A 24,789-nucleotide genomic window follows, 5' to 3' on the forward strand; every position below is an offset into this window, starting at 1 on the left:
AATGGCAGGTCAGCACTAACCTATCAGTGGTACATACATACATTACATACCGACCTATACCTGTCTATTAAAATTTAGTCTGTGGTGTAAAGAGGTTTGTGGATTTCGGTTCCCGAACATTGCTATTTGCTAGAGTTTTCGAAACGATTTCATTCCGGTGCCCGTAACCACTAATAAAGTAATAAAACACGATCAAATAGTAGTGTTATTATTGAATCTTAAATTTATTCTACTTGTGAATTGTGAGTTGTTGGTAACAGTGCATTAATATGTCTCTGTTTGGGTCCTTGATGGCCGACGTGGAGGACGATCCATTTTTCGGGTATGTTATTAAAATATTTAAGGTGAATTCTTGTCGAAATTTAAAGTTTTATAACGTATTGTTGCTCTAAACTGGCCAACAGAACAAAGCGTAGAGTTACACATTGATCTAACACCTGAAATAATCACTCGGTACCTAAGCAATACATTTCGCCTGGATCGATGTTCTAGACTTATTTTCCTTTAGGTCGCACATGCGGCACATGCGTCAGATGAACAACATGATGAACTCTCTGTTCGCGGACCCCTTCGGGATGTTCGGTGGTGAGAACCACATGGCGATTATGGGACCACGGCATAACACCGCATTGATGCCATTTATGCCACAAATGCCTTCGATGAATCGACTTTTTAGAGGTAGGTCTTTATTAAAAATAACGTAATTAGTATGTAAATTTTGCTAATTATGTCTGTTAAATTGAAATGTCTAGTTTATTCAATAAAGAGCTAGAGTCGATGATTATTGCAACACAAAAAATTAGTAGATTTTTCACATGATAAGGAACATCAGGCCAACAATGTTTACAGCTGTAAACTACCTACATTTGTATAAAGTTACTAAAAATTGTTTTATATTTACCTATTTTAAATATGATCTATACTAATATTATAAAGAGGAAAGATTTGTTTGTTTGTTTGTTTCGAATAGGCTCCGAAACTACTGGACCGATTTGAAAAATTCTTTTTCCATTAGAAGCCGACATTGTCCCTGATGAACATAGGCTACTTTTTTTATTTATTTTTTTATTTTATTTTTTGGTTTCATGTGTGTTTTAATGTTTCCGAAGCGAAGCGAGGGCGGGTCGCTAGTTATAAATAAATTACTGATGTTGATGTACACACAATATAAAAACTTAAATCACTGATGTGATAAATGCTTATTGAGGCATGGTTACTTTTTATTGGTAGGCTATGTCATTTATGTTGTTATATGGAAATGCTCTAGTTACTACTGATCAATAAATGTTTAATGCTTGTGTTCTTATTTATCTGAACAAGGGCTTAAAGAAATGTAATTTCTTATAAACTGGATTTTGTTAATTATGTATCAATAAAATGCCCCTTAGTAAATTTTAGTATACATCATTCATTTTTAATTTAAGTACTAGAAAACTTATTTGGTAATTATCTTGAATAATTGAAACAAATGTTAACCTGCAGAACTATGGGGGTTTTTAAATAACACTATAGACAAAAGTATTTGTTTATGGAATCTAAATTGCATAGCTATCATTGCATTGATATTTTAAGTCCAGCCGATACTACCGTCCTACCTACTTCAGCCTTACAGAATACCTAGCCTCCAGTTTGGTCATATAACCAGTATTCCAACAGAAATGAGAATTTAATCTCATTTTAAGTTGGTCTGTGATATTGTTGTTATGATGCTCTGTGTTGATGATCTGTATGTAGATGCTGGTCACTACTTCTCGCATTTTTTAGACTTGGGAGCCTTATGATCAAATCAATTGTGTATTTAAAGAAATGTCATCTTACACACAGAATACATATTAATCCAGAGGTCTTTTTTTATTGAGAAAACCAAAAGTTGAGATGATATTGCTAAAATTAGAGAAACAAAGTAAACAAATTTTTACCATTTTTTTTTAATTTAGATCAAACAATAAAATTAGATAAGTTATATTCTCTAAGTATTACAATCTGTACTAACTTTTATTCCGTAGTGTCTTTGCTCAAATCACAATCTCATTTCTTAAAAATGTATCTTTCTTTCATTAAATGCCAAAAATAACTACCAAATTGTTAGTCAAGCATGTTATGGGCAAGGTGCGAATGGATTGTTCACACAAGAAATAAATGTGTAAACATTTATTTTGTGAAAAAACACACAGACAAAAATAAGCGTGCGAACATGCCTTTACTGTATTTTAATTTAACTCAGTCAATAACACAATATTAATCAATGAAAATACATTCATTGTAGGTGACCAGCACTTTTACTATTAACTTTTATTTGGACAGATATGGATGGTGGAAATATGAGTGCAGGCAGCTCTTTCAGCAGCAGTACCGTTGTGATGTCCAGTGGTCCGAACGGTAAACCCCAGGTAAAATATACTAATACCGCCAATTGTACTTTTTTGTATTTAATGTATAGCATTTTTTTTTTTGTGTACAATAAAGTTCACTAGTCTCTCTCTAATATAATTAGAAAAACTATGGTTTGTATCCTGTAAAAATTCTATTAAATATTACAATCTAAGAAAATGATAAAATTAACAACATTTTGTGTAGTGAAAGCATGAGAATGTTATAAATTGGATGCAAGTATCTGGGAGTGTTTCTTGACCGCATGAAACATTCCTTCAATTAACTTGAAAAGTGTCCGGTGGTTCACAGAAACTTCCCTGTATGATACTGCAATGATAATAATTTAAGATCAAGCAGATCATGGGATCTGAACATATCCAATTTTATTTGTCTCTGATAAAACTAACAAATTCGAGTAGTGTCTAATGTTCAGTAATCGATGGTATAAATTACTGTAGTCTTATAATTTACTAGTATTAGTGTTCATCAACATTCAACATAACATAACAGGTAAATGGTGGTACCTACTCCTGCAGGTTTACATTATACAATATGCCCTACTCATAGTGCTCCATAGCCTGCATTTTTATTAGTGTTTTGAAGGACCGGCCGGAAGAACAGTGGTATGGACTGGAAATCTATTGGGATTCACGGGGATCCATTGAATGCAAGCTTTGTGGCGAGGCTTGGGAGAGGCCTATGTCCAGCGGCGGACGTCTATGGACTGATATAGAATAGAAATAGAATGTTCAGATCAGTAGTACATAGTATCCTTTTTGTCTTCAGGCACTTAATAGTTTAAATTACAGCCTAATTTATTATTCCAGGTGTACAGTTCTACAAGCAGTACAAAAGTTGGTCCCAATGGTATTAAAGAAACCCGCAAGACACTCCAGGACTCAAGAACTGGCACAAAGAAAATGGCCATAGGTATGTCGAGTGGTTTTTTTAGATTTGCAGGGAATAAATTGTTTGTTTACATAAAACTTTAGGGACACCCAAAGCTTATGGTTTTAAGATAGCCGTTGGATGTGGTCTTTTTTTTTTTTTTTTTTTTTTTTATTGCTTTGATGGACGGACGAGCTCACAGCCCACCTGGTGTTAAGTGGTTACTGGAGCCCATAGACATCTACAACGTAAATGCGCCACCCACCTCGAGATATAAGTTCTAAGGTCTCAGTATAGTTACAACGGCTACCCCACCCTTCGAACCGAAACGCATTACTGCTTCACGGCGGAAATAGGCGGGGTGGTGGTACCTACCCGTGCGGACTCACAAGAGGTCCTACCACCAGTGATTACGCAAATTATAATTTTGCGGGTTTGGTTTTTATTACACGATGTTATTCCTTCACCGTGGAAGTCAATCGTGAACATTTGTTGAGTACGTATTTCATTAGAAAAATTGGTACCCGCCTGCGGGATTCGAACACCGGTGCATCGCTTCAACACGAATGCACCGGACGTCTTATCCTTTAGGCCACGACGACTTGAATGGTCTACAAGTTTAGAGTCTGCTGTCTACAGCATTATGTTTTTTAAATATGGATGTTGTGTCACGATTATCTCGATGATGATGCCAATAGTTGACAGATGATTCAATAGCTCTTATTTCAATGGAAATAAGACTATGAACAAATGCCTTAAAAATAGAAGCAATATTTACTCTGACTTTTGTGAACTGGAAGGATTGAAAACCATAAATTAACAACTTAATCTCAAACTTGCTCACATTTAGAAATAGTAATGATGTTCATTGATTAGTTATAGTATGTTAATGCCTGTAATATTTGTGTAATTGAGTTAGTATAATCGTCACACACACACTCACATTACAAAGGTACAATGTTTGGTTTTTGTTGTTCAAGACTTGTTTCCTTGTGTGAGTGGCAAAACAATGGAAATTGAAATGTAATCTTTTCAACTCAACCACATTTTTTTGATTTAGTTTCTTGTCTAAATCTCTATTAAAATCTGAGATTCGGATAAACACAAAATAGTATTTTTTTATGGTTTTAAAGATTTAACATGTAAGACTAGAAAGCAAACATAAAGAGAATTCGGCATGTTTTTTTTGCTACAAACAAAACGCACGGATCTGTTTTATAAACATATTTCGAATTGATAACCACGAAAATCTAGATGCTTCTACGTCGAAATTGATTATAGTCTGATCCTATTTTCGTAATACATATTTATTTTTCGGGTCGTTTAGGGTTGTCACTGTCCTTGTTAAATATAATTTAAAATTGATTGAATATTATCTGTCGCTTTTCTTTGATCGCTTTTTTCTCATTCATCGTTCCGCTCATCCTGTACGTCAACTGCGTCAATTACCAAGTCCCGAATACAGAATAGAAAGGAGTTAACAACGTTCACTCTTGAAAGAACTGTTTGTTTTACCACTAGTAGACTATAAATAACTAAAAAGTATTAACACATACCGAAAAGCCTTGTGCTTTTGCGATTTGATTTGGAGAAAGCCTCCAATTATGTTATCAAAACATCGCGCGTTTTTATTATGTTTACCGTCAACTATGTTCTGCGTGTACGAAAGTTAGGGTTGTCGAAAATGAAAAAAATATTGGTGTGTTGAAGTATAGTTTTAAAATGTGTAATAAAATTAATACAAAACGTAACAAAGGCGCGAAATTAGTTTTTCTCAATCGAATAACGTGTTAACCTTCATAACACTTTTCGCAATTTCTAAATACTAACCACAATGTAAATTGTTTATACGTCTTTCTACATTCGAGAATGTTAGTTAAATGTTCAGTTAAATAGGGTTATGAAGTTCTAGAAAATTTAATATCTTATATAATTTTGGGTATTGTGTTTATGGGTTCCGATACACACTAGGCGAGGTGGGCGGAGAACTTGTTTACACTTTGCAAAAAAATATAAGACAGGAAATTGGCAGGAAATTTGTAAACTCATTATTATTCCGATTGAGAGATTGAATAACAAATATAACTTAGTGTGATGTAGACATTAGTTAGATAATAGCCCTCAACAGATACCTCGCACTCTCGTTAGCTTTTCTCGATGGTATTAAATCACAGGCTACTCGCTGAGAAGATCCGGCGAGAAATTTACAGTGCTCATAGTATATATAGACTAGGTTTCTCGTCAAACTCTTCGAGAGTTCGTATCGTCGTGTGGCTTAAAGGATAAGACGTCCGGTGCATTCGTATTGAGCGTTGCACCGGTGTTCGCATCCCGCAGGCGGGTACCAATTTTTCTAATGAAATACGTACTTAACAAATGTTCACGATTGACTTCCACGGTGAAGGAATAACATCGTGTAATAAAAATCAAACCCGCAAAAATTATAATTTGCGTAAGCACTGGTGGTAGGACCTCTTTTGTGAGTCCGCACGGGTAGGTACCACCGCCCTGCCTATTTCTGCCGTGAAGCAGTCATGCGTTTCGGTTTGAAGGGTGGGGCAGCGGTTGTAATTATACTGAGACCTTAGAACTTATATCTTAAGGTGGGTGGCGCATTTACGTTGTAGATGTCTATGGCCTCCAGTAACCATTTAACACCAGGTGGGCTGTGAGCTCGTCCACCTATTTAAGCAATAAAAAAAAATCGAGTCCCTATTCTGTTCCGGTATAATTCGCGAAGCAGCTACCCTTGAGCTGTCCGGACTCTGTCGGAGCCGCTCGGGCAGCTGTTAGCAAATCCCACCTCTCCTGGCAGTGCCTGTGCTCATCCGCGCGTCTAGGCGAAGCTGGAAAACCTTCGAACCACCAGCTATCTCACTATCTTATAAAATGTCCATACCTAATGTGTGTGTGTGTGTGCGTGCGTGCGTGCGTGCGTGCATGCGTGCGTGCGTGCGTGCGTGCGTGCGTGTGTGCGAGCGTGCGTTCGTACTAAGAGCAAATTTTACGCGAATCCTATTCTGAATAATAATCTGAATAAAATTCAGATTCATACCATATCAATGTGAAAAATAAAAATTACACTTTTTTAACACGGTTATATGTAGTAGTAACGGTTGGGTAGATGCGGCCTCCAAGTTGTTTGCTAATTGTTATATTGATGAGTTTCGAATGATGTCTGATGTGGGAGAGAATTGAGATGTGGGAGAGGGGCATTGATATTATAAATTAATTACGCTGCTATTAACAGAAAACATCGTATCTTTAAAGCTTAGCTTGATAAATGAATTTACTTAGACACTTTGGGGGAAATACATAGTTACGAAACTCAATAGAAGATCGCTATCAATTCTAAAAAGTCTGAAATAAATTTTAGCGTAACGTTTATTTACACCACAGAATTTCCTGTTGAACTGTGATTGTAACGTAAACATATTGGATAGCGCTAGTGAAATATTGTAAATGTTCGAACTTGGTATTTTTTTCCTTACCAATTCCCTGGTAGCCTAAGAGGTTATTCTAGCTACGTGCGGACGGGTAGGTGAGCTCACGGGCTCAACCTGAGAGAATTTGTTAACACTAGTTTCTAGCAGAGGCAGTACTTCCCTGAATCTACCACCGGATCACAATCGCGATCCACTGAGAAGATCCGCCGAGAAACTCGGGCTGCGTCTATGGATTAGTGCCCTCGTCGAACTCTTCGTCGTAATTGACGAGTTCCGAGTGACCGTGGTAATCTTGGCTCATAATACACGATTACGAATGTAATTTATGCATTCGATAATTTGTTTTTTTTAGGGCTACTCCAAACTAAGTAACCCTACGACCCATTTCCATATTCCCAATATCGCAATTTCGGAATTTGCTAACTTGCTCACGGTGAAACCGGTCGTGCTCATTACAAGCTTTTCTAAGCCTGTTTAAAGTTTAAGTCACACTGTTATTTATTATCCATTCTACAACGCAGCTTTACACAAATCTGAACTTTGGTTTCTTGTTATTATATAGTATTCTCGTATTTTCCCATTAGACTCGGCATTTTAGTTACATGTTAAATTGAATTAATTCAAAAGCGGGTTAGATTCTGGACACGGACACGGAATCTTACAGCCTATATAAAGTTTGGAAATGCGTAAAACAAAAGTGTTATTGTGTGAATTTTAATATAGTTCAGTGTTGAAAAAAAACAGCGCGTATCAACCCTATTCAGTCACCGAGACGCGCCGTGGGAGTCATTCATCTCTATTATTATATTATTTTCAAAGCCATGACGTCTTTTTCGTCCGTATAGCAGTCGTATTAGAGTTATTTTTAATGGTTAATACGTGGGTAGCTGTAAATAAAACGAATTCTTTGAATAACTGTGACACTGGATATTCGGGAAGTTTTCTGTTATTATTATATTTATTTCTTAGATGGGTGGGCGAGCTCGTAGCCCATCTGGTGTTAAGTAGCTACCGGAGCCCATAGACATCGACAACTTAAATTCCGCCTTGAGATATGAGTTCTAAGGTCTCAGTATAGTTACAACGGATGTTCACTCTTCAAACCGAACCGCATTACTGCTTCACGGCAAAAATAGACAGGGTGGTGGTGGTACCTACCCGTGCGGACTCACGAGAGGTCCTACCACCAGTAATTACCCAAATTATAATTTTGCGGGTTTGATTTTTATTACACCCTGTTATTCCTTCACCGTTGAAGTCAATCGTGAACATTTGCTAAGTACGTATTTCATTAGAAAAATTAGTACCCGCCTGCGGGATTCGAACACCGTTGCATCGCTCTAGATACGAATGCACTGGACGTCTTATCCTTTAGGCCACGGCGACTTCAGACCGGCGCCTGGCAACTGGCGTTTGCAACATAATGTTTATACGTGTCCCTATATAAAACAAAAAAAATAAATATTCAACGGTTTTGTGGGAGAATTATTATTAACATTTGGTACATTACATTTTCGATAGTCGACTTTTTTTTTCCTATCTAAGCTGATGGTCTAGAGTACTCTAGAGAGATCATATCAGCGTAACCTTAACTAGTAGGTGAGCTCACGGCGTTCAGACCTGACGACGTTGCTAACACGAACCCTAGCAAGAGCCGTGGTTCGCAGAATCTACCACCGGATCGGAAACGCGACCCACTGAAAAGATCCGGCAAGAAACTCAGTGGGCTGTGTCTATGAGTTAATTCATTCGTCGAGCCCTTCGTCGCAAGCGACGGGTTGAACAAGAACGATGACCGGTGCTTGAGGTACCTAAAAGCACCGATAATCGACAAGGGGCAATTAATGATTTCGTCTCGGTGTTTTGTTTCAGGCCACCACATCGGCGAGCGGGGCCACGTGATCGAGCGCGAACAGAACGTGTACACGGGGGACGCGGAAGAGCGCCAGGAGTTCATCAACCTCGAGGAGGAGGAGGCCGCAGACTTTGACAGGTACGGTGGGAGACTCACCCTCCGAGCGACACCGATGTTTTTTTTTTTGTTTTATTGGTTATATGCAGGGCCGGATTTAAACTTAATGCCGCTCCTGGGCACCGGAAAAAATCCGCCCCAATACTGGAATTTTAACTAAACTTATAGTTTATATATTTTATTTTCAAAATTAAAATAACTAATTTATCGCGGAAAATTTATCATATGTCATACATTCCTAAAACATAAATAAATATTTGTTTTTTTTCTAACAGTTATAAATTTTGGCTAAGGGTGACTCTTAATTATATTACATAAAAAAAACTAATTAAATTTCTTTCATTAGAGAAAATAGAAAAATCGATTATTATTTTAAATCTCCAAGGAAATAAATTGATTAAATCATTTTGATTATTATTTTTACCAAAAGTGCCAATGTGCCATCACAAATAATGGATGAATTGAATTTCTTGAATTATCAATTAAAAAGAAAATTATTAATTATTAGAATTAATTAATTATATTGAGCAATTTTGAAAAGACTAAAAAAAAATTTTTACTTTCAAAATTTTTCCGCCCTGGGCACTTGCCCCGACTGCCCCTAGTGTAAATCCACCACCGCTTATATGGGTGGACATGAACACATTGTGGATGAACAACATTCATGCCGTCAGACATGAGTTCTAAGTCTCAGATCTGTGCCACCCTTCAAACCGGAACGCATTACTGATTAGTCGCCAAAACAGGTGAGGTGATGATGCGTGGTGGTGAAGTGTCAGGCTCACAAGACGTCTCCCACCACTGGTAAAAGTTCGGGACCTTTATGTAAAATACGCAGTCGTATATCGAACGAGAATATTTCCACTTTGAAAATATCTCTTTCTGTCTGGACTCTGAAAGAATGCTTTTCCCATCCCATGTAACGCGGTGACTTGATTTCACAAAAAAAAAAAATAATAATCCTAAAGTCATTACTTTTGACCTTTTGACTGCCATGTAGGTCATCGGTGTCCTACGTGGCGTACTGAAATGATTATATCGCTTTCTTTTACTAAGACACTGGAATATCTAGTAGACTCTGGGAAAGACGAGACCGAAGATACTGAGAATGAATCTATTTTTAAGCGACCTGAAAGACGAAAACATACCTTAATAAACAAAAGAAGGGAAACTTAGGTAAACTGGGGGCTTAGTAACAGGAATAACCAAAATTACCACATTGCGCCGCGTAGGTCACCGGTGACCGCGTTATAATCGTTGAATACCATTTATTTGGCCGGTCACCGTTCTCGTCGAACCCGTCGCTTGCGACGAAGGGCTCGACGAGTAAATTAACTCTCAGACACAGCCCACTGAGTTTCTCGCCGGATCTTCTCAGTGGGTCGCGTTTCCGATCCGGTGGTAGATTCTGCGAAGCACAGCTCTTGCTAGGGTTCGTGTTAGCATCGTCGTCAGGTTTGAGCCCCGTGAGCTCACCTACTAGCCACGGTTACGCTGAAATAGCCTCTCAAGGCTATCAGCATAGGTAGGAAAAAAAAAAAAATATTGTAGATATATATAGAGATTAAGATGGCGCGACATCGTGAGACGCATCAAGTCTGCCCCTTCCAACACTACATGACGATCACGACCACTCTGTCAAGAGTGACACGACTGAGAAGAAGAAGAACCATTTATTTGGGTAGCTCTTAGCGACCAAACTCTAATGTCGAGAATTCTAAAAAAAAAAACAAAATTATTGACGAGTGTTGACGTTTGTGTAGTTCATAGAGCTTATCGTATGCAGAGCAAGTCAACTGTTGCCTACCCGCAATCATGATTTTATATTTCTGCGGTCGAATTATCATCAATCGAATAATTACGTTGTTGTTGTTGCTGATAATGAATTAAAAACACGTTAACGTATATTTTAATTGTGTAAAACGTGTACTTACCATTAAATTGTTAAGAATTTCAAATGTGTCATACAATTTGTGTACGGTGATATATTATACGGCTTGGTTGATATGTTATTCTATTTACTGATTAAAAATGGCACTAAGTTGTTTTGAATATCGTCTCATATTAATTTCACTTAATGTGACATACTCCTCGTCCTCCTTTCATCGTGCTCCTCAGTGCTGAGGGTCGTGACCTTTACGGAACACTTTTGTTTGGACTATAATCCTCTATTCCTTCCTGTCCTCTGCGCAGTGGGATACGGGAAAAATAAAATTGTCACAAGATGCTTTGATGCGCACCTGATATTAATCGGACCCGTCACCGTAGGTCCGGCTGACGTCACAACGCGTGTGACATGTAAATTTGAAGGCACCAGATAAATTTGTTGTAAAAACGATAGTCCCATCGATTTAAGCCAAACTAGCGCCTGATTTGCACCAGAGATACTCCGGTTATGACTGGGACTGATACTAGCACACTTTTTCTCGCAACATCCCCAAGAAAAATATTGATGATGATGTGAAGGGGAGCCTGGTGTCTTGCTACGAAAAATCTTTCCTCCCTCTCATCTAGTCTTGGCCGAACTTGACTATCGGGATATCCATGTAGGCAGCGGTTTGGCTCTGGTCCTGACATTGCTGACGCCCAGTGGCAACCGAGTGGTTACCGTCGCTCACAACGGTACCACTCACCATGAGGTTCAATAAAAAAATAATAGAACTATCGAAAGATATATAAGAAGAAATATCGAATTAGAATGTTGTAGTCCATTAACAATGGAGGGTAGAACTAAGGAGCACCGTCTCGTATAGGGGACATTATGTTTTTTATCCTACCTATTCGCTAGCAGCCTAAGAGGCTATTCCAGCTTCCCCCGGACGGGTAGGTGAATTTACGGGCTCGACCTGAGAGAATTTGCTAAAACTAGTGCTAGCAAGAGCAATGCTTCGCAGAGTCTACCACCGGATCGGAATCGCGACCCACTGTGTGGGCTGTGTCTATGGATTAATTCGCTTGTCAAACTCTTCGTCATAATCGACGAGGACGGTGAGACCGGTGCTTGAGAGGCCTAAAAGCACCGAGAGTATAATGATTACGTTATTCGTTCCAGGGAGTTCCAGAACAAAGCCGGCATGGCGACGGGGCGACCCCGCGCTGCCATCGCCCCGGCCCCCGCCCCCGCCCCCGCGCGACAGCACGAGCGACTCGCCCTGCCCGCGCCGCCACCGCAGTTAGTATCAGCACGCACGCATACACTGACATATGCATTTAATTACACTTCTAAATTCAAATTCGCGAAATTTCTAATTTTTTATAGCCATGCAAGACCGTTAAATCGAGTTTAAGACTCGTTCAAATTTAGAATGTAGGAAAATCCTCGGTAATTATTTAGTGTGAGCTATGTTAGGTCAATGCACTATGCGCTTAGATTGGTCGTGGAGAGGAAAACGGTCTAAGCCTGTATAGCTGTTTCAGTATTGTTCACTGAGAGTGCAAGTTCTTGACAAAAAGAAAAAATAATATTTCCTGGTAACATTAAAGTGAATTGTTGCGTGAAAAGAAACAAAATTAAGCAAAGGTAAATTGAGGACTATTTGCAATTCTCTTCGATTATTATTTTATTACACTTATCGTTTTGATGCTTATAAATGTTTAGTAGTTGTATTATTCTATATTAGTTCGCATGCTGTGTGCCCCGCACGGTGTAGATGTATATTATTAGCTATATATTTTAGCTTTTTACTGTTTTTTATATTTAATACATTTTATTTTATTTGTTGTTACAAACTCGTTGGATGGAAGTGTTTTTCTGAACTTTAAATATGTATTTGTGCCAAGGAAGTGTGTTCTCGTATATTTGTGTAACATTTATTTGCAATCAACAATAGATGTAAAAAAAAATAGTATTATAATTGTTTAATGAAATTTGTTTAATAATTTTTGTATTCTTAAATTTCTTCATTTGTGTTTATATTGTCGTTTATAATTGATATTATTACTATAACACGAAAATGAACCCTTTAGTGCTAAGCTTATTTTCACATATTTTGCAGAAATAATTAAAGGATTTTTGACATTTTTAACTTGAAAAAAATGCAAAAATCAATGCAAAATTCACAGAAAAAGAAATTTTTAAATGGTTATTTATAAACGTTATATAGAGAGTCGAACTATAGACGGTGCTGTAAGGGTTAAAACAAATAAATGAAATGCCGTCGTGTGACTTTAATTTTTATGACAAATGGCGTCGTACCGTTAGCGTGCTAAAGAACGACAAACGAAAAACACTCTTCTGTGGTCCGAATACTGTTGTATTTGCAATTAAGACTAGTTGTCGCTTCCATACATCGAGCAGTATGCGAGTAGCTCTCTAAGGTCGCACCCACAGTCCTATCTATCTATTATCTGGAGTGTGTTTTGGTCCTGTAGCTGCCATGCAGTCCGACCGTCGGACGGGTGGTTGCTAGGCAACGGACCTAACATGGATAGGATGGACTGGACCTCTATATTTATTTTTGCCCATCTATTTGCTGGTAACATCGTTCATACTTCAACGCAAAGGCACAAGTCAAAAAATAGTTTAAATAAAAATTTATGTGTAACACGCAATGTTGCATAAGTTAATCGAAAATAGTACTATTAGTTTTAATATTATTAATTAAAATAAAATAAAGAAACACTGCGCGTGCAACTTGGTGCGCGTGAATGAAGTGAAACTTCTTTTTCGATGAAGTAGTATTGTGGTTTTCTTCATTTTTCATCCTTAAATCGGATTACTCTTGTAATAGGGAATGCTGTGTATAAGAGAGAGGACATCTTCAAGATTTATATTATATATTTTTTTAAATACTTCATTAAAATATTGGACGCTACTCGTTGCTAACGCTCGCGCTGGCCTGTAACAGGTATACTACGCGCGTGCGTTCGAGTGCCACGCGTTCACTCTCGCTCTGTCTCTTTCTATTCCATGTTAGCGTTAGACGTTTAACGCAACACTGTCACGTCATTTCGGATCCTCCCGATCCACTAACGGTGCTTTTAGGTACCTCAGGCACCGGTCATCGTTCTCGTCGAACCCGTCGCTTGCGACGAAGGGCTCGACGAGTAAATTAACGCTCAGACACAGCCCACTGAGTTTCTCGCCGGATCTTCTCAGTGGGTCGCGTTTCCGATCCGGTGGTAGATTCTGCGAAGCACGGCTCTTGCTAGGGTTCGTGTTGGCAATGTCGTCAGGTTTGAGCTCCGTGAGGTCACCTACTAGTTAAGGTTACGCCTAAGTAGCCTCTCAAGGCTCATAGCTTAGGTAGGGAAAAAAAGCAACCCTGTTAGAAGTAGCATTAGAAGTTTCACTTCAAAGTGTTAGTAAATAAAGATAACGGTCGTGCGACAATGACATGTGTCCCGTTGAAGTGTAAACGATAGAGTTGTTTGGAGTGCGGCGGTTAGTGAGGTGGCGGTGTGGTTCGCAGCCGGGCCGCGCCCGCACCGCGCCGCGCGCTGCGCACCGCCCGCGCCGGCGCCAGCCCGCTCGCCTGCCCGCACAGGTACACCGCGCCGCCCCACGCATCCCATATATCGCGCCTTTAGAATTATAAGAGACTATACCGAGTGTAATTATACTGAGACCCTTAGAAGTAATATCATATTTCATCCCATATCATCTCATCACATTTCATTTCATTTTACGCCATGTTTCATATTAATCAACTTCATTTCATTTCATAATATCATTTTTCATATAAAAAAACTTTTCATTAAAATTAAAATAAGACTTGACCTAAAGGTCTTAGTTACCGGGTCATAAAACCCCATAAAAAAACAAGGTGGGTGGGACATTTACGTTGTAGATGTCTATGGGCTCCGGTAACCACTTAACACCAAGTGGGCCGTGAGCTCGTCCACACAGCTAATCAATAAATAAATAAATTTTAAAAAGACCGAAAGAAAGCTCGTTGAGTTTTGTTAGCAACGTCGCCAGGCTTGAGCCCTGTGAGCTCACCTACTTATTAGGGTTACGCTGACATCAAGGTCTCATCAAGGCTGGCTATCAGCTTAGATAGGAAAAAAAGGGAACAATTTTGAAATTTTTGGATATCCACTTTAATTCAAAAATGGACCTAGGACAACTCTTTTCAGCGACTCTCAGTAATCAAATGACCAACAGTAGCTTAGACTGGGACAAACTTATCCATCGGTCTCTTTCACTCCGTCCCCTTCCTCTACGTCTTTTCGGCTTGAAATCTGTATTCGATGTTTTCCAAAAATATTTTTTTGGGTTCGGTCTCTATAATTCTAAAGGTGCGATATAATGCTTTCACGTAGACGCTATTAGTATTAGTTTTTCATATTTACATCTTATTATTTATTTTGCAAATACCTTTTTATGTACGTGCAATAAAATTTTAACTTCAATTAAATAAAGAAATACACATTCATTTCCCACCCATAAACGCAACTGATCACTGAAAGAAAAAAAGTCCAGAAATATCCCACGACGTTTTAGCTTCCATTACCGAATCTAGACTGATTTTTTTTCAGGACGATTCATATATCAAACCTTTGTCTAGCTCTTTGTCCTGGGGCTTCTTTGAGTGCTTCGGGCGTAGGTAGAGCTGTGATTGATCTATCTAGTGATATTTCCTATTGACTTCCCCTCACCCAATGTTCACGATGGTCTTCCACGCTGAAGGAATAAGATCGTGTAATAAAAATCAAATCCGCAAAATTATAATTTGCGTAATTAAAGGTGGTAGGACGTCTTGTGAGTCCGCACAGGTAGGTACCACCACCCTGCCTATTTCTACCGTAGAGCAGTAATGCGTTTCGAATAGAAGAGTGGGGCAGCCGTTGTAACTATACTGAGACCTTAGAACTCAGAACTCAAGGTGAGTGGCGGCATTTACGTTGTGGATGTCTATGGGCTGCGGTAATGACTTCACACCAGGTGGGCAGTGAGCTCGTCCACCCGTAAAGCAATAAAATCATTATGTATCAAATAAATTGCAATATTTATGCACGAATATGAAAAACTGTGGGTTAGGCCAGTTTTGCGCTAACGGCCTCCATTATGTTCTCCAATCTTGAATAAGTATTTTGTGAAATGAACCACAATACAAAAACTACCTTTTTCACGGGGCGCTGTGTCTGATTCTGGACTAGTTAGCGACCTGTATTGTTCTGGGCAGCTCTGACTACAAATTCGTTCTTTTTTTAAATGGTACTACTATGGGTAGACGAGCTCCCGGCTTCTATGGCGTTAAATGAGTCCGGGAGCCCAACGAAAAAGCCGTCACCAACAAGTCCCAGCTTTTAAAGTACATAGGCTGCCGAGTTCTCAAACCGAACCCTTTAAAAAAAACCAAAATACTCTATGTATCTATTGCTGTTTACCCCTTGATAGTAATGTATATTATGTATATTATATTTGGTATTTTCTGTTAATAATATTCTTCGATGTACATATTATATGCATGTAAAATGAGCATTATTAGCGTTATGTTTACATGCATGAGTAACGGTTTCTGGTTTCTCGACAAAAATATTGCAACATTATTTAAGAAAAAACCAATATTAGATTTTTTCATCAATTGATCATATTGTTCCGAATAATGATGGAACTCAGTTTACGTAACAAAGTCGGGACTGTTATGTTAGTTACTTCTCTTTATCGTCTCTTAATGATGGTGGAAAAATAATGTGCAGAAATAACCATGCTGCAAGCACGATTAAAAATATATTTCGAAATGTCTGGTTTCATAATTGCGAGAATGGAATGTCAAATTTGTGTTTACGGCATGGAGCATAGAATTAAGGAGTACCATCTCAGTGTATTAAAATCGTCCTCTGATAGGGAGCCTATGAAGGTGGCGCCGTAGTAGCAAATGGAAGGATTTTTAAAACGGCGCCTTAAACTACCACACTTCATTTCAATCCAGCACACTTTGCTCTATTTAAACCTGCTATATTCATATCATTTCCACTTAGGGCCCTAACTCACTGAAACGCCATGGCGACGTCACCGCTACATTAGCGCTGTTTCGGTGAGCCTTCTCCGGTCACCGTCAACGTCGAACCCGTCGCTTGCGACGAAGGGCTCGGCGAGTAAATTAACCCACAGACACAGTTTCCGATCCGGTGGTAGATTCTGCGAAGCACGGCTCTTGCTCCTCCTTGCCCCGTGAGCTCATCTACTAGTTAAGTTAACGCTTCTAGACCATCAGCTTAGGTAGGAAAAAAGAAGGAAAAAACCTTATTTTCACGTTAAAATTAAAAGAAAACACTGTACCGGTGATGGTTTTCACACGATGAGTTTATACCTAAACGAGATTAAACTTACAGCTTCTGATTCACAGTAACAAAAACCGCAATTTCAAAACATAAACTAACACGTGAAATTCACCAACTAATAATTCAGATAAATAGATTGTAAGTTTTAGGGAAAGAAACATGATGCTTACCATGATTTAAAGATTATGTGGGACATGTAGCAACGTTACGTACGCTTCATAGTTGTCACGATCGGCTTTGAATGTCCGGACGACTGTTATGCAATAGAATTGAAACTTGGAACTGTAGATGGGCGGGGTGATACCCACGGGCTCCGATAGACGACGTGTACTACAGTACTAGCTTCAGAAACAAAAACTCGATAATAGTTCACTTAACATTATAACACAATTAACGTATTGTGTTTATATGAGGACCGTGTGCTTAGTGTGAGTTGGAGCAGCGCCCCTAGCGGCAAACGTACAAATTTGAGTAAAGTTTTACGCCATCGAGAACGTTAAAAAAAAACTCGCACTAAGCACATCGATTCTTGTATCGCCATTCGAATGTTTCAGATGTGTGCATTAATGCTAAAGCCAAATCTTAAACATTAACACCACTAATGTTATACGAAGATAAATACTATTAGGAACAAGTTTCATATAATCATCCCCGTAGAGTGAATTACGGCATTGGGTTGGTGGTCTAAATCGTGGTAAAAATTAAGTTTCATAAATTAATACAATATATCGAGGGGTGAATAGCTATTTGATTTAAACCACATTTTCCTGAATAAATCTTTGTAATTAAAGGTCCGTTTTATTTTGTATTAGCATCATCGGTTCGATGTTTTTAATTGAACTTCAATTAAGTTTATCTCATTTAAATAGCTGAAGAAGTTTTTTTTATGGTATTTTTTCTAAATTTTCACTTTTAAATTATGTCTCGGCTGTAATGCGAAGATGTCACTTAAACCTTTCACCCCTCGATATAGATAAAAATGCAACGTTAGTTGAGGACTATTTGTTTTGTGTTTCCAGTGGGGTACGCGAGGTGTACGGCGGTTCGCACCCTCAACGACACAGGGCGCGCTCGTACCGCCCCCACCGACACGTGACGTACCATTAAAACGTTTACTGGCAACACTGTGAAGGGGGCTTATCTGTATTCCGATGTTGCCATGTTCTGTTCGAAAAGTTTCTTTTTGTTTTTTTGTCACGAATATTTTCGTTGTTTACAAATGTAAAAATTCAATGTGGTTTCGATTTGTTTTTGCAAAAATTTCTAATTTATAATATGTTTTTGATGGTTCGTTTTTAGGTTTACTATGAATTTCCTGTACATGTATGTAATGTAAATGTGGATAAGCTCCCTTTGGCGAAAAACGTACGATGGATATGCGAAGCGATAGCGACTATCTATATGTTTATAATTTTTGAGGTTTAGAAAAATGTCAAGTGGATTTAATGTCATCGCGTAGCTTCGAAGTGGAAGAACAGATAAGTTCATTAGACTGGAACTAGTGTTTTAGTTTCATGCGTTCAAACTAGATGGCGTTAAACTGGACGGAGCACAGATGTGTTTGGTTTTGAGAATTTATCGTGATGGCATTACCTGCACCGGATCATCAACCTTAAGTCGAATTGCGTACCGCTTAAAATCGATCGATTCCTTTTAATAGTTTTGAAGGTTATAAAAAAGTGTAGGTAGTAAGTATTGGCAGCGAGCAAACGTTATCGGAACGTGAAGTGTGCTCACGAGTGCTCAATGTTGTTTGTCCCTTTGCAATGTATTCGTATTGTCGAAGGTTTTCCTGCAAGTTGTATGGATCGTCTAGGAGAATATTAATAACCTTCAAAACGTTTGCGATTGATGTTTAATTTAACGATCTTATTATTATTATTATTTTACGTATAAATTAGTTTAAAATAAGTTCCTTTTTACATATAATTCAGCCAGCACGTTCGATCGCGCAGTTTGAGCGTTTGAGCAGATTTGTTTTTGTGTCGATTTTCGGATTTACAGTCACAAAACTTATGTAACAGGTTAACGATTGTGTGAGATTCAATGAAGTTGGTTGAAGCGTTATATTTAAAGTATAGCCACTCTTTTCGTGCACGCGCTGCGTCGCATCGCATAGCTCTTAATGTAGTACTAATCAACCAGTAGTCGTATAAAAACATACAGCCTTCCCTCTCGTACCAAGAGATCCAAGTGGATGTTTATATTGGTTATGCTGTAACCAACATGATCCCGATTAAGTATAGCAGAAAGCTGATCAGCTTGGACCGATTTAAAAAAAAAAGGAGGGGCATCGTTTTGTCACTGTGTTTCAGTTTACATATTATTATTTAGTTTTCATTTTTTTTTTTATGTCGCTATCGCAAATGTTCGAGAATATTTTTTTCTTTTCACTTAACAACTGATCAAAATTAATTTGGAATTGACACGCAAAATAAATATTCTCAGTGATGGATTCTCTCATTAATGGTCTTTTTTTATTTTATTTACTCTTGTATTGATTTTTTTTAATTGGATTTTTTGTGTTTGATTGTACTTATTCGAATACAAACCGGAGAAACATTACAGCCTGATTGCAGGTCGATTCGATCGAGGGATTAAAGATAAAAAGGATTTGAGGGGGATATTATCGTTGCAATGTGTGTGTATTGTTTTGAGATTGCAAACATGATGTTTATTGGTTCTAAATTAATAGCTTTTTTTTTTATTTGGTTTATTATGAATATTACCTGGCTCCCTTTTGAATGGCACCGTTTAATACGTCAAGCACGAAAATCTATCGAATTCGTAAAGTAAATGTATCGTGGTCCTAAATTAGTAGTTTTTATTAACAAAAAAACAAGACAAAATCAACCGCTTTACACAAGAGTAGAATCGATCAGGACTATAAACGACGAAAGAACAGAAACAAATCATTTTCATAGAGATTCGAACAACTTCGCAAGTATTGAGTTTGTTTACTAAACTGTGACGTCACTGCGTAGTTATGTGAGAGCATCGATAGCCGGCCACGCTAAGATTGATTTATATGATTAAAAAAGGTAGTGGAAAATATTTCTTATGTAATTGAAATAAAACTAGCCGAAACACAGCTGAATAAAGTCGAATATCCTATAACAATATTTTCACGCAGTCTTCTATGGAAACTAAACAGTATAATGTAATGTATAATGTAGAGATATGAACTGGGCTAATATATACTGAGGTGGAATATAAGGTTTTGGTTTCAGTTCCTCTAAAATAAAATAAATAATTGCAAGTACCTATCTTGACGGACGTTTACTGTTTGCAATTTGGTTAGTGAACGCATAGTCGACGCCGACTGCGCTTAAATCGATTACTTGTTTTGACTTTAATAACGATATTTCCTTATAATAATATAATACCGTATATATTCCATAAAATAAATAAAAAAATCCCCAATATATAGGCTTTGTAAAGTTAGAGTTTAATTAATATAATAATATCCTTCGACACCAGTACCACCGATACAAAACCGTCTATGACTTGATATATACAGGCTGTTCAAATTTTCTTAAAAGTATTTTGTTTTTTTTTTGTATAGTATCTAATTTTAGAAAAGTGTCGAAAATGGCTATAATTAAAATTAAACATTGCACTTTTATGAAGAGCCTACGTCTTCATATTTCGTTAGAAGTGTCTTTTTTTATTTGACGTGCCTTTGGATTGTTTGTTTGCATTTGTTTACTTGGATATCCTAAATTTCTTACTTACTAATGGTCGATTTTACGAAACATAAATAGCGTCACAAGCTAAACAATACAACAGAGTAAGTATCTTGCGAATGAATTTAGTGATATTTCTCTGGTTGTCGATATTTAATTTATATACAGGACACGTAAAATTATGAAATACAAACATGATATTTCGAATGAACTAAAGCTTTTTCATTCTAATGATCGGTTTTTTCAGCAATAAAAATATCGTTTTAGGATGTGATGTTTACGGATCTCATGTGATACGGACATCACCCCACTCTGTATTTTGATATATGAAATATATGATACCTAAATTAAATATTCACTAATCTGTTTGTACGATTTGAACAGCCTGTATTAGTCAACTCAACAAGTAACTCGAACAAAAATTACTGACTCGTGACATTAATTATCATCGATTGATTGCGTTTCGCTTTAAAATTGGAATCTCAAAAACAAATACATATCATTATTTTGTTGCTTTTGAAAATTATGCGAGATAATGTCTAACGGCTCCGTTATATAGCGTTCGAAATACTTGCCGAGACTTGCTCGTGCAACTGCTTTCAGACTACGCTATACTATAGTGCCATATAGTATAGCAGCGTATACTTAGCCAATAATTATATAGTACAGTACAGTGTAAACGTGTCCCATAACAATGTATCGTACGCAATATTGTTGTGCTATGAGCTATATGCTATTATATTATAGCGTAGTCTGAAAGCAGCTTAAACTTCAATTTGCTATGTCTAATAGGGACAGTTATTCTAAAATGTGGGTATAAGTTTTAAATTTAAACAAATAACGGCAATTCTAATTTCTCTAAATTCTCTAAAATAATATTTGAGAAACATCTATGCTATTCCCAGGCGTCGAGTGTACAGCTCTTCGTAAAAAAAGGACACAATACTAATTTAACAGTCGCGTTAATGGAGACTTACATTAAAGCATCGAGTGTATTTTCATTATCTTCAACAGCATAAAGTCTATATTCGTGTGTCAAAGAAATATGTGTCCATTTTCGATGTAACCACTTTTTAACTGATAGGCATTACCTACTCGTATTATGTAAAAGGTGTTAGTTGAAAATTGTAGTTGCAAACTGTATGATAATTGATTGATAGTTAAAGTTATCACCATTACTCCTACTGCTGGACCCAGGTAAGTTTTTAGTAGGCGGCTAGTGTAATGGGCTGGTCACGTATGACCCAAGAATCGCTGGTCGGGAACGAGCTATTGGGTTAAGGCAGGTGAAGTAGTGGCTCGCATTGATGAGGATAAATTACCGCATTAACAGCGCCTATTGTATTCTATCTACCAGTGCGTGAGTAAGGGATTGTATCATCCAGAGGTGGCGTTACCAATGGCGTAGCAGTGTTTGGAAGCGTCGGACTCGGCACTGTTAATGAACCCGAGTTTTAAGAGTTAGTGAAGATGAAACGAGACGATAGAGAGATGAGAGATATGAAGTTGAGACCTGTTACATTTGCACTTGTTCCATTTTGACTGCGTGCTTACTAAACGCTAGGTGATGATTCCACATGGGTGCTACGTAGGCTAGAGGCTAGAGACATCATTAGTATGAGAAGTAACAGAGAGAGACCTACATTTAATTATATACCAAATTCATATAGTTAAAAAAAAGTTGTGAAAAAATCTGGAAGTAATAATCTCCATAATCAACCAACCACAATCTCTGGTTTCTAAAGTAAAGGAAGTAATCTTAGTTTGGTGTCAGATGTGCGTTTGATTTGTCCCGGACATATTTTTAATGGTACAATGGGCGATGTAAATGAGATGGACGAATTTTCAGCGAAAAAGAATAATTCACGAGTGGAAAATTGGGGTGTTCTCTGCGATAAGATCCAAGGGTTTTTTAAGACGTTCAAAAGTCAGGATATATTGTCACTTAATCACGTTCGTATCTATTGCAGAAGAAATAGCCTTCACATACAGTTTATTTTTATTTAGATAGCGTAATCGATATAAAAGTGTAATTTAATATTAATGTGTATGTATTTAGTTAATAATTATAATATGTATGTGTGTTACGATGTTTTGTGGGGATTTTTGTTTTCATCATCATACGATATAACTTGACGAAACTTAATGTTAGTCTGTGCTTTTTGTATTCTGTGAGTTCCATGCGGTTTGTTTGCATTTGATTAAAAGTTAACACTTTGCACAATGATATTTTATATGTAAAAAGAAGCAGATATGTTTCAAGCGCACGTCAAGTGAAGACTCGAAAACAGGCCAATTGGGACGTTTCAACTTTAGTCGCGTCTAAACAAATGCACTAATAATATAACAAGTGCAATCGTTCCAATTATAGGTATCTTTTTTACTCACGCGCTTATCCCATCTTTTGTACTTTTCATTAATGCTATTTGTCAACATGTGTGTGCACTATATCGGTTGGTATGTAGATATATATGGCGCGATCAGATTTGAAGAGTCAGTTACTATGAAGATAACATATCTGTTGTATAAAAAATCATTGACTTTGCATAAAACTTCGAACATAAAAAAGTTTTAATGAAAATAATATCCCCACAAAATATTTGAACGACAATTGACATCTGTCAAATGTATCAAGCGAAAACCTATTTTAGATCCTTTACCTTCTCATGGTCGTTTTCAAAGAAGAGGGTGCATGGTCGTCGCGACATTAAAATCGGTTTAGAAATATGTATTTAATGTATGTTTAAGATAAGGCTATATTTGCATGGCAAGGAGTCCGGGGAAATGTTCGCTCGATTTTTCATTTTAAAAAGAAAATAACTTTCCCAATAAATAATCACAAGTTTTAAATGTCCCATTCAGATACGTGAATTTAATAAGAACTATTTGAAACATTTTGACAAATATTAATTGTAATTAAAAAGGTTTTAAAACGGACACAATAAATAAATAAAAAATGGCGTGTGTCAAATTAAAATAGAAATTAAATCTCGGATCTTTTATTTAATTGCTTATACACAGATTACTGTTTTGTTTTGTTTTGTTTTTTATCCGGCTCTTTTTGTGATTACACTATAAAGTTTAGATAATAATCATTGAGAGTAATTCTATTCTGAACAAAAGGTTCATAGAAGTCTATAATAACCTGTTAGAAGAAAATTACAAAAGATGAAGTTCCGACTTTATGGTTTTGATGTCGAGTTTTTTTTTTCTCTATGTACCGAATGCGATTGGTTATCTGTAATTAAGGATTTGACTATTCAGTTTGCCCGTAAAACTTGCCATGTAAATCAATAATGTTAGATGCACATCCCTCGCCATACTTGTGGCCCTTGTGGTGAACGCACAAAATAAGACCTTGTTTGGTGGATGTTAAGGTTTCATTCCTAAACGTGTCTTCGTGGATAGGCCAAGCAGGCGCCGCGCCCCACGGCTAGACTTGAATAGACTCGAGATATAAATATATATTTTCTTAGAAGTAATTATTGATGTTAGATTTAAAAGAACCAATCTTTCTCTTCGTTCGTGTGATCGTTAGAATAATAAAAAAAATTAGAAATAAAACGACTTTTATTTTTGAATAATAAATTGATTAAGGCTTGAGCCACGTTTTGCAAATTCCTTTGCTTAAAATATTACCTATACGTTTTTAAAGAAAAGTAGAAAACGCATTTGGAATGGAATGGTATGCCTATTTTGTTTTATCTGTAGATCAATCAACTTTGGCCTTTCGGATTTTAATGCTTTTTGTGACACAAAAACGGATGTTTAGTCGGGAATCCGTAAAGTTCTTCTATTTAACGGCCGTCTGGTGTAGTGGTAAGTGACATGGTCACTACACAAGGGGGTCGCGGGTTCGAATCCCGCCAAGGGAAGATATTTGTATGATAAATATAAATGTCTTTTCCAGGGTTATGGATGTATATTAAATATATGTATGTGTATAATAAAAATCTTACATTTATTTCCGTTATCTGGTACCTGTAACACAAGTTCTTTACGAACTTATCACGGGACCAGTTAACGTGGTGTGATTGTTAGTAAATATTTATTTATTTATTTATTTATTTCAACAGGTTAAAACGTAATAATGGTGTTCTTTTAACCGTTTAGCATCTATGAAAGTGCGCAAGGGTGGGAAAAAGAAACAAAGTAACTAGATGAGGCTTTCAGATACATTTTTAGACTAGATAAA

General features: G+C 37.2%; 1 protein-coding gene across 2 annotated transcripts; it reads left to right on the plus strand.

The window, feature by feature from the left end:
• Window positions 1-46: 46 nt before the first annotated feature.
• Window positions 47-24,158, plus strand: LOC101746516 (myeloid leukemia factor). 2 transcript variants are annotated; one of them, XM_038018764.2, is made up of 8 exons: window positions 47-322; window positions 509-678; window positions 2,305-2,390; window positions 3,201-3,303; window positions 8,580-8,700; window positions 11,732-11,851; window positions 14,091-14,165; window positions 17,928-24,158. In XM_038018764.2, the coding sequence occupies exons 1-8, from the start codon at window positions 270-272 to the stop codon at window positions 18,013-18,015; spliced, it is 816 nt and encodes a 271-aa protein (XP_037874692.1). In that variant the 5' UTR covers window positions 47-269; the 3' UTR covers window positions 18,016-24,158. The 2 variants fall into 2 exon arrangements, with proteins under 2 accessions (XP_037874692.1, XP_037874696.1); XM_038018768.2 differs by lacking the exon at window positions 14,091-14,165.
• The last annotated feature ends 631 nt before the right edge of the window (window positions 24,159-24,789 follow it).

Source organism: Bombyx mori, chromosome 3, assembly GCF_030269925.1.
Source record: "Bombyx mori chromosome 3, ASM3026992v2".
NCBI lineage: Eukaryota > Metazoa > Arthropoda > Insecta > Lepidoptera > Bombycidae > Bombyx > Bombyx mori.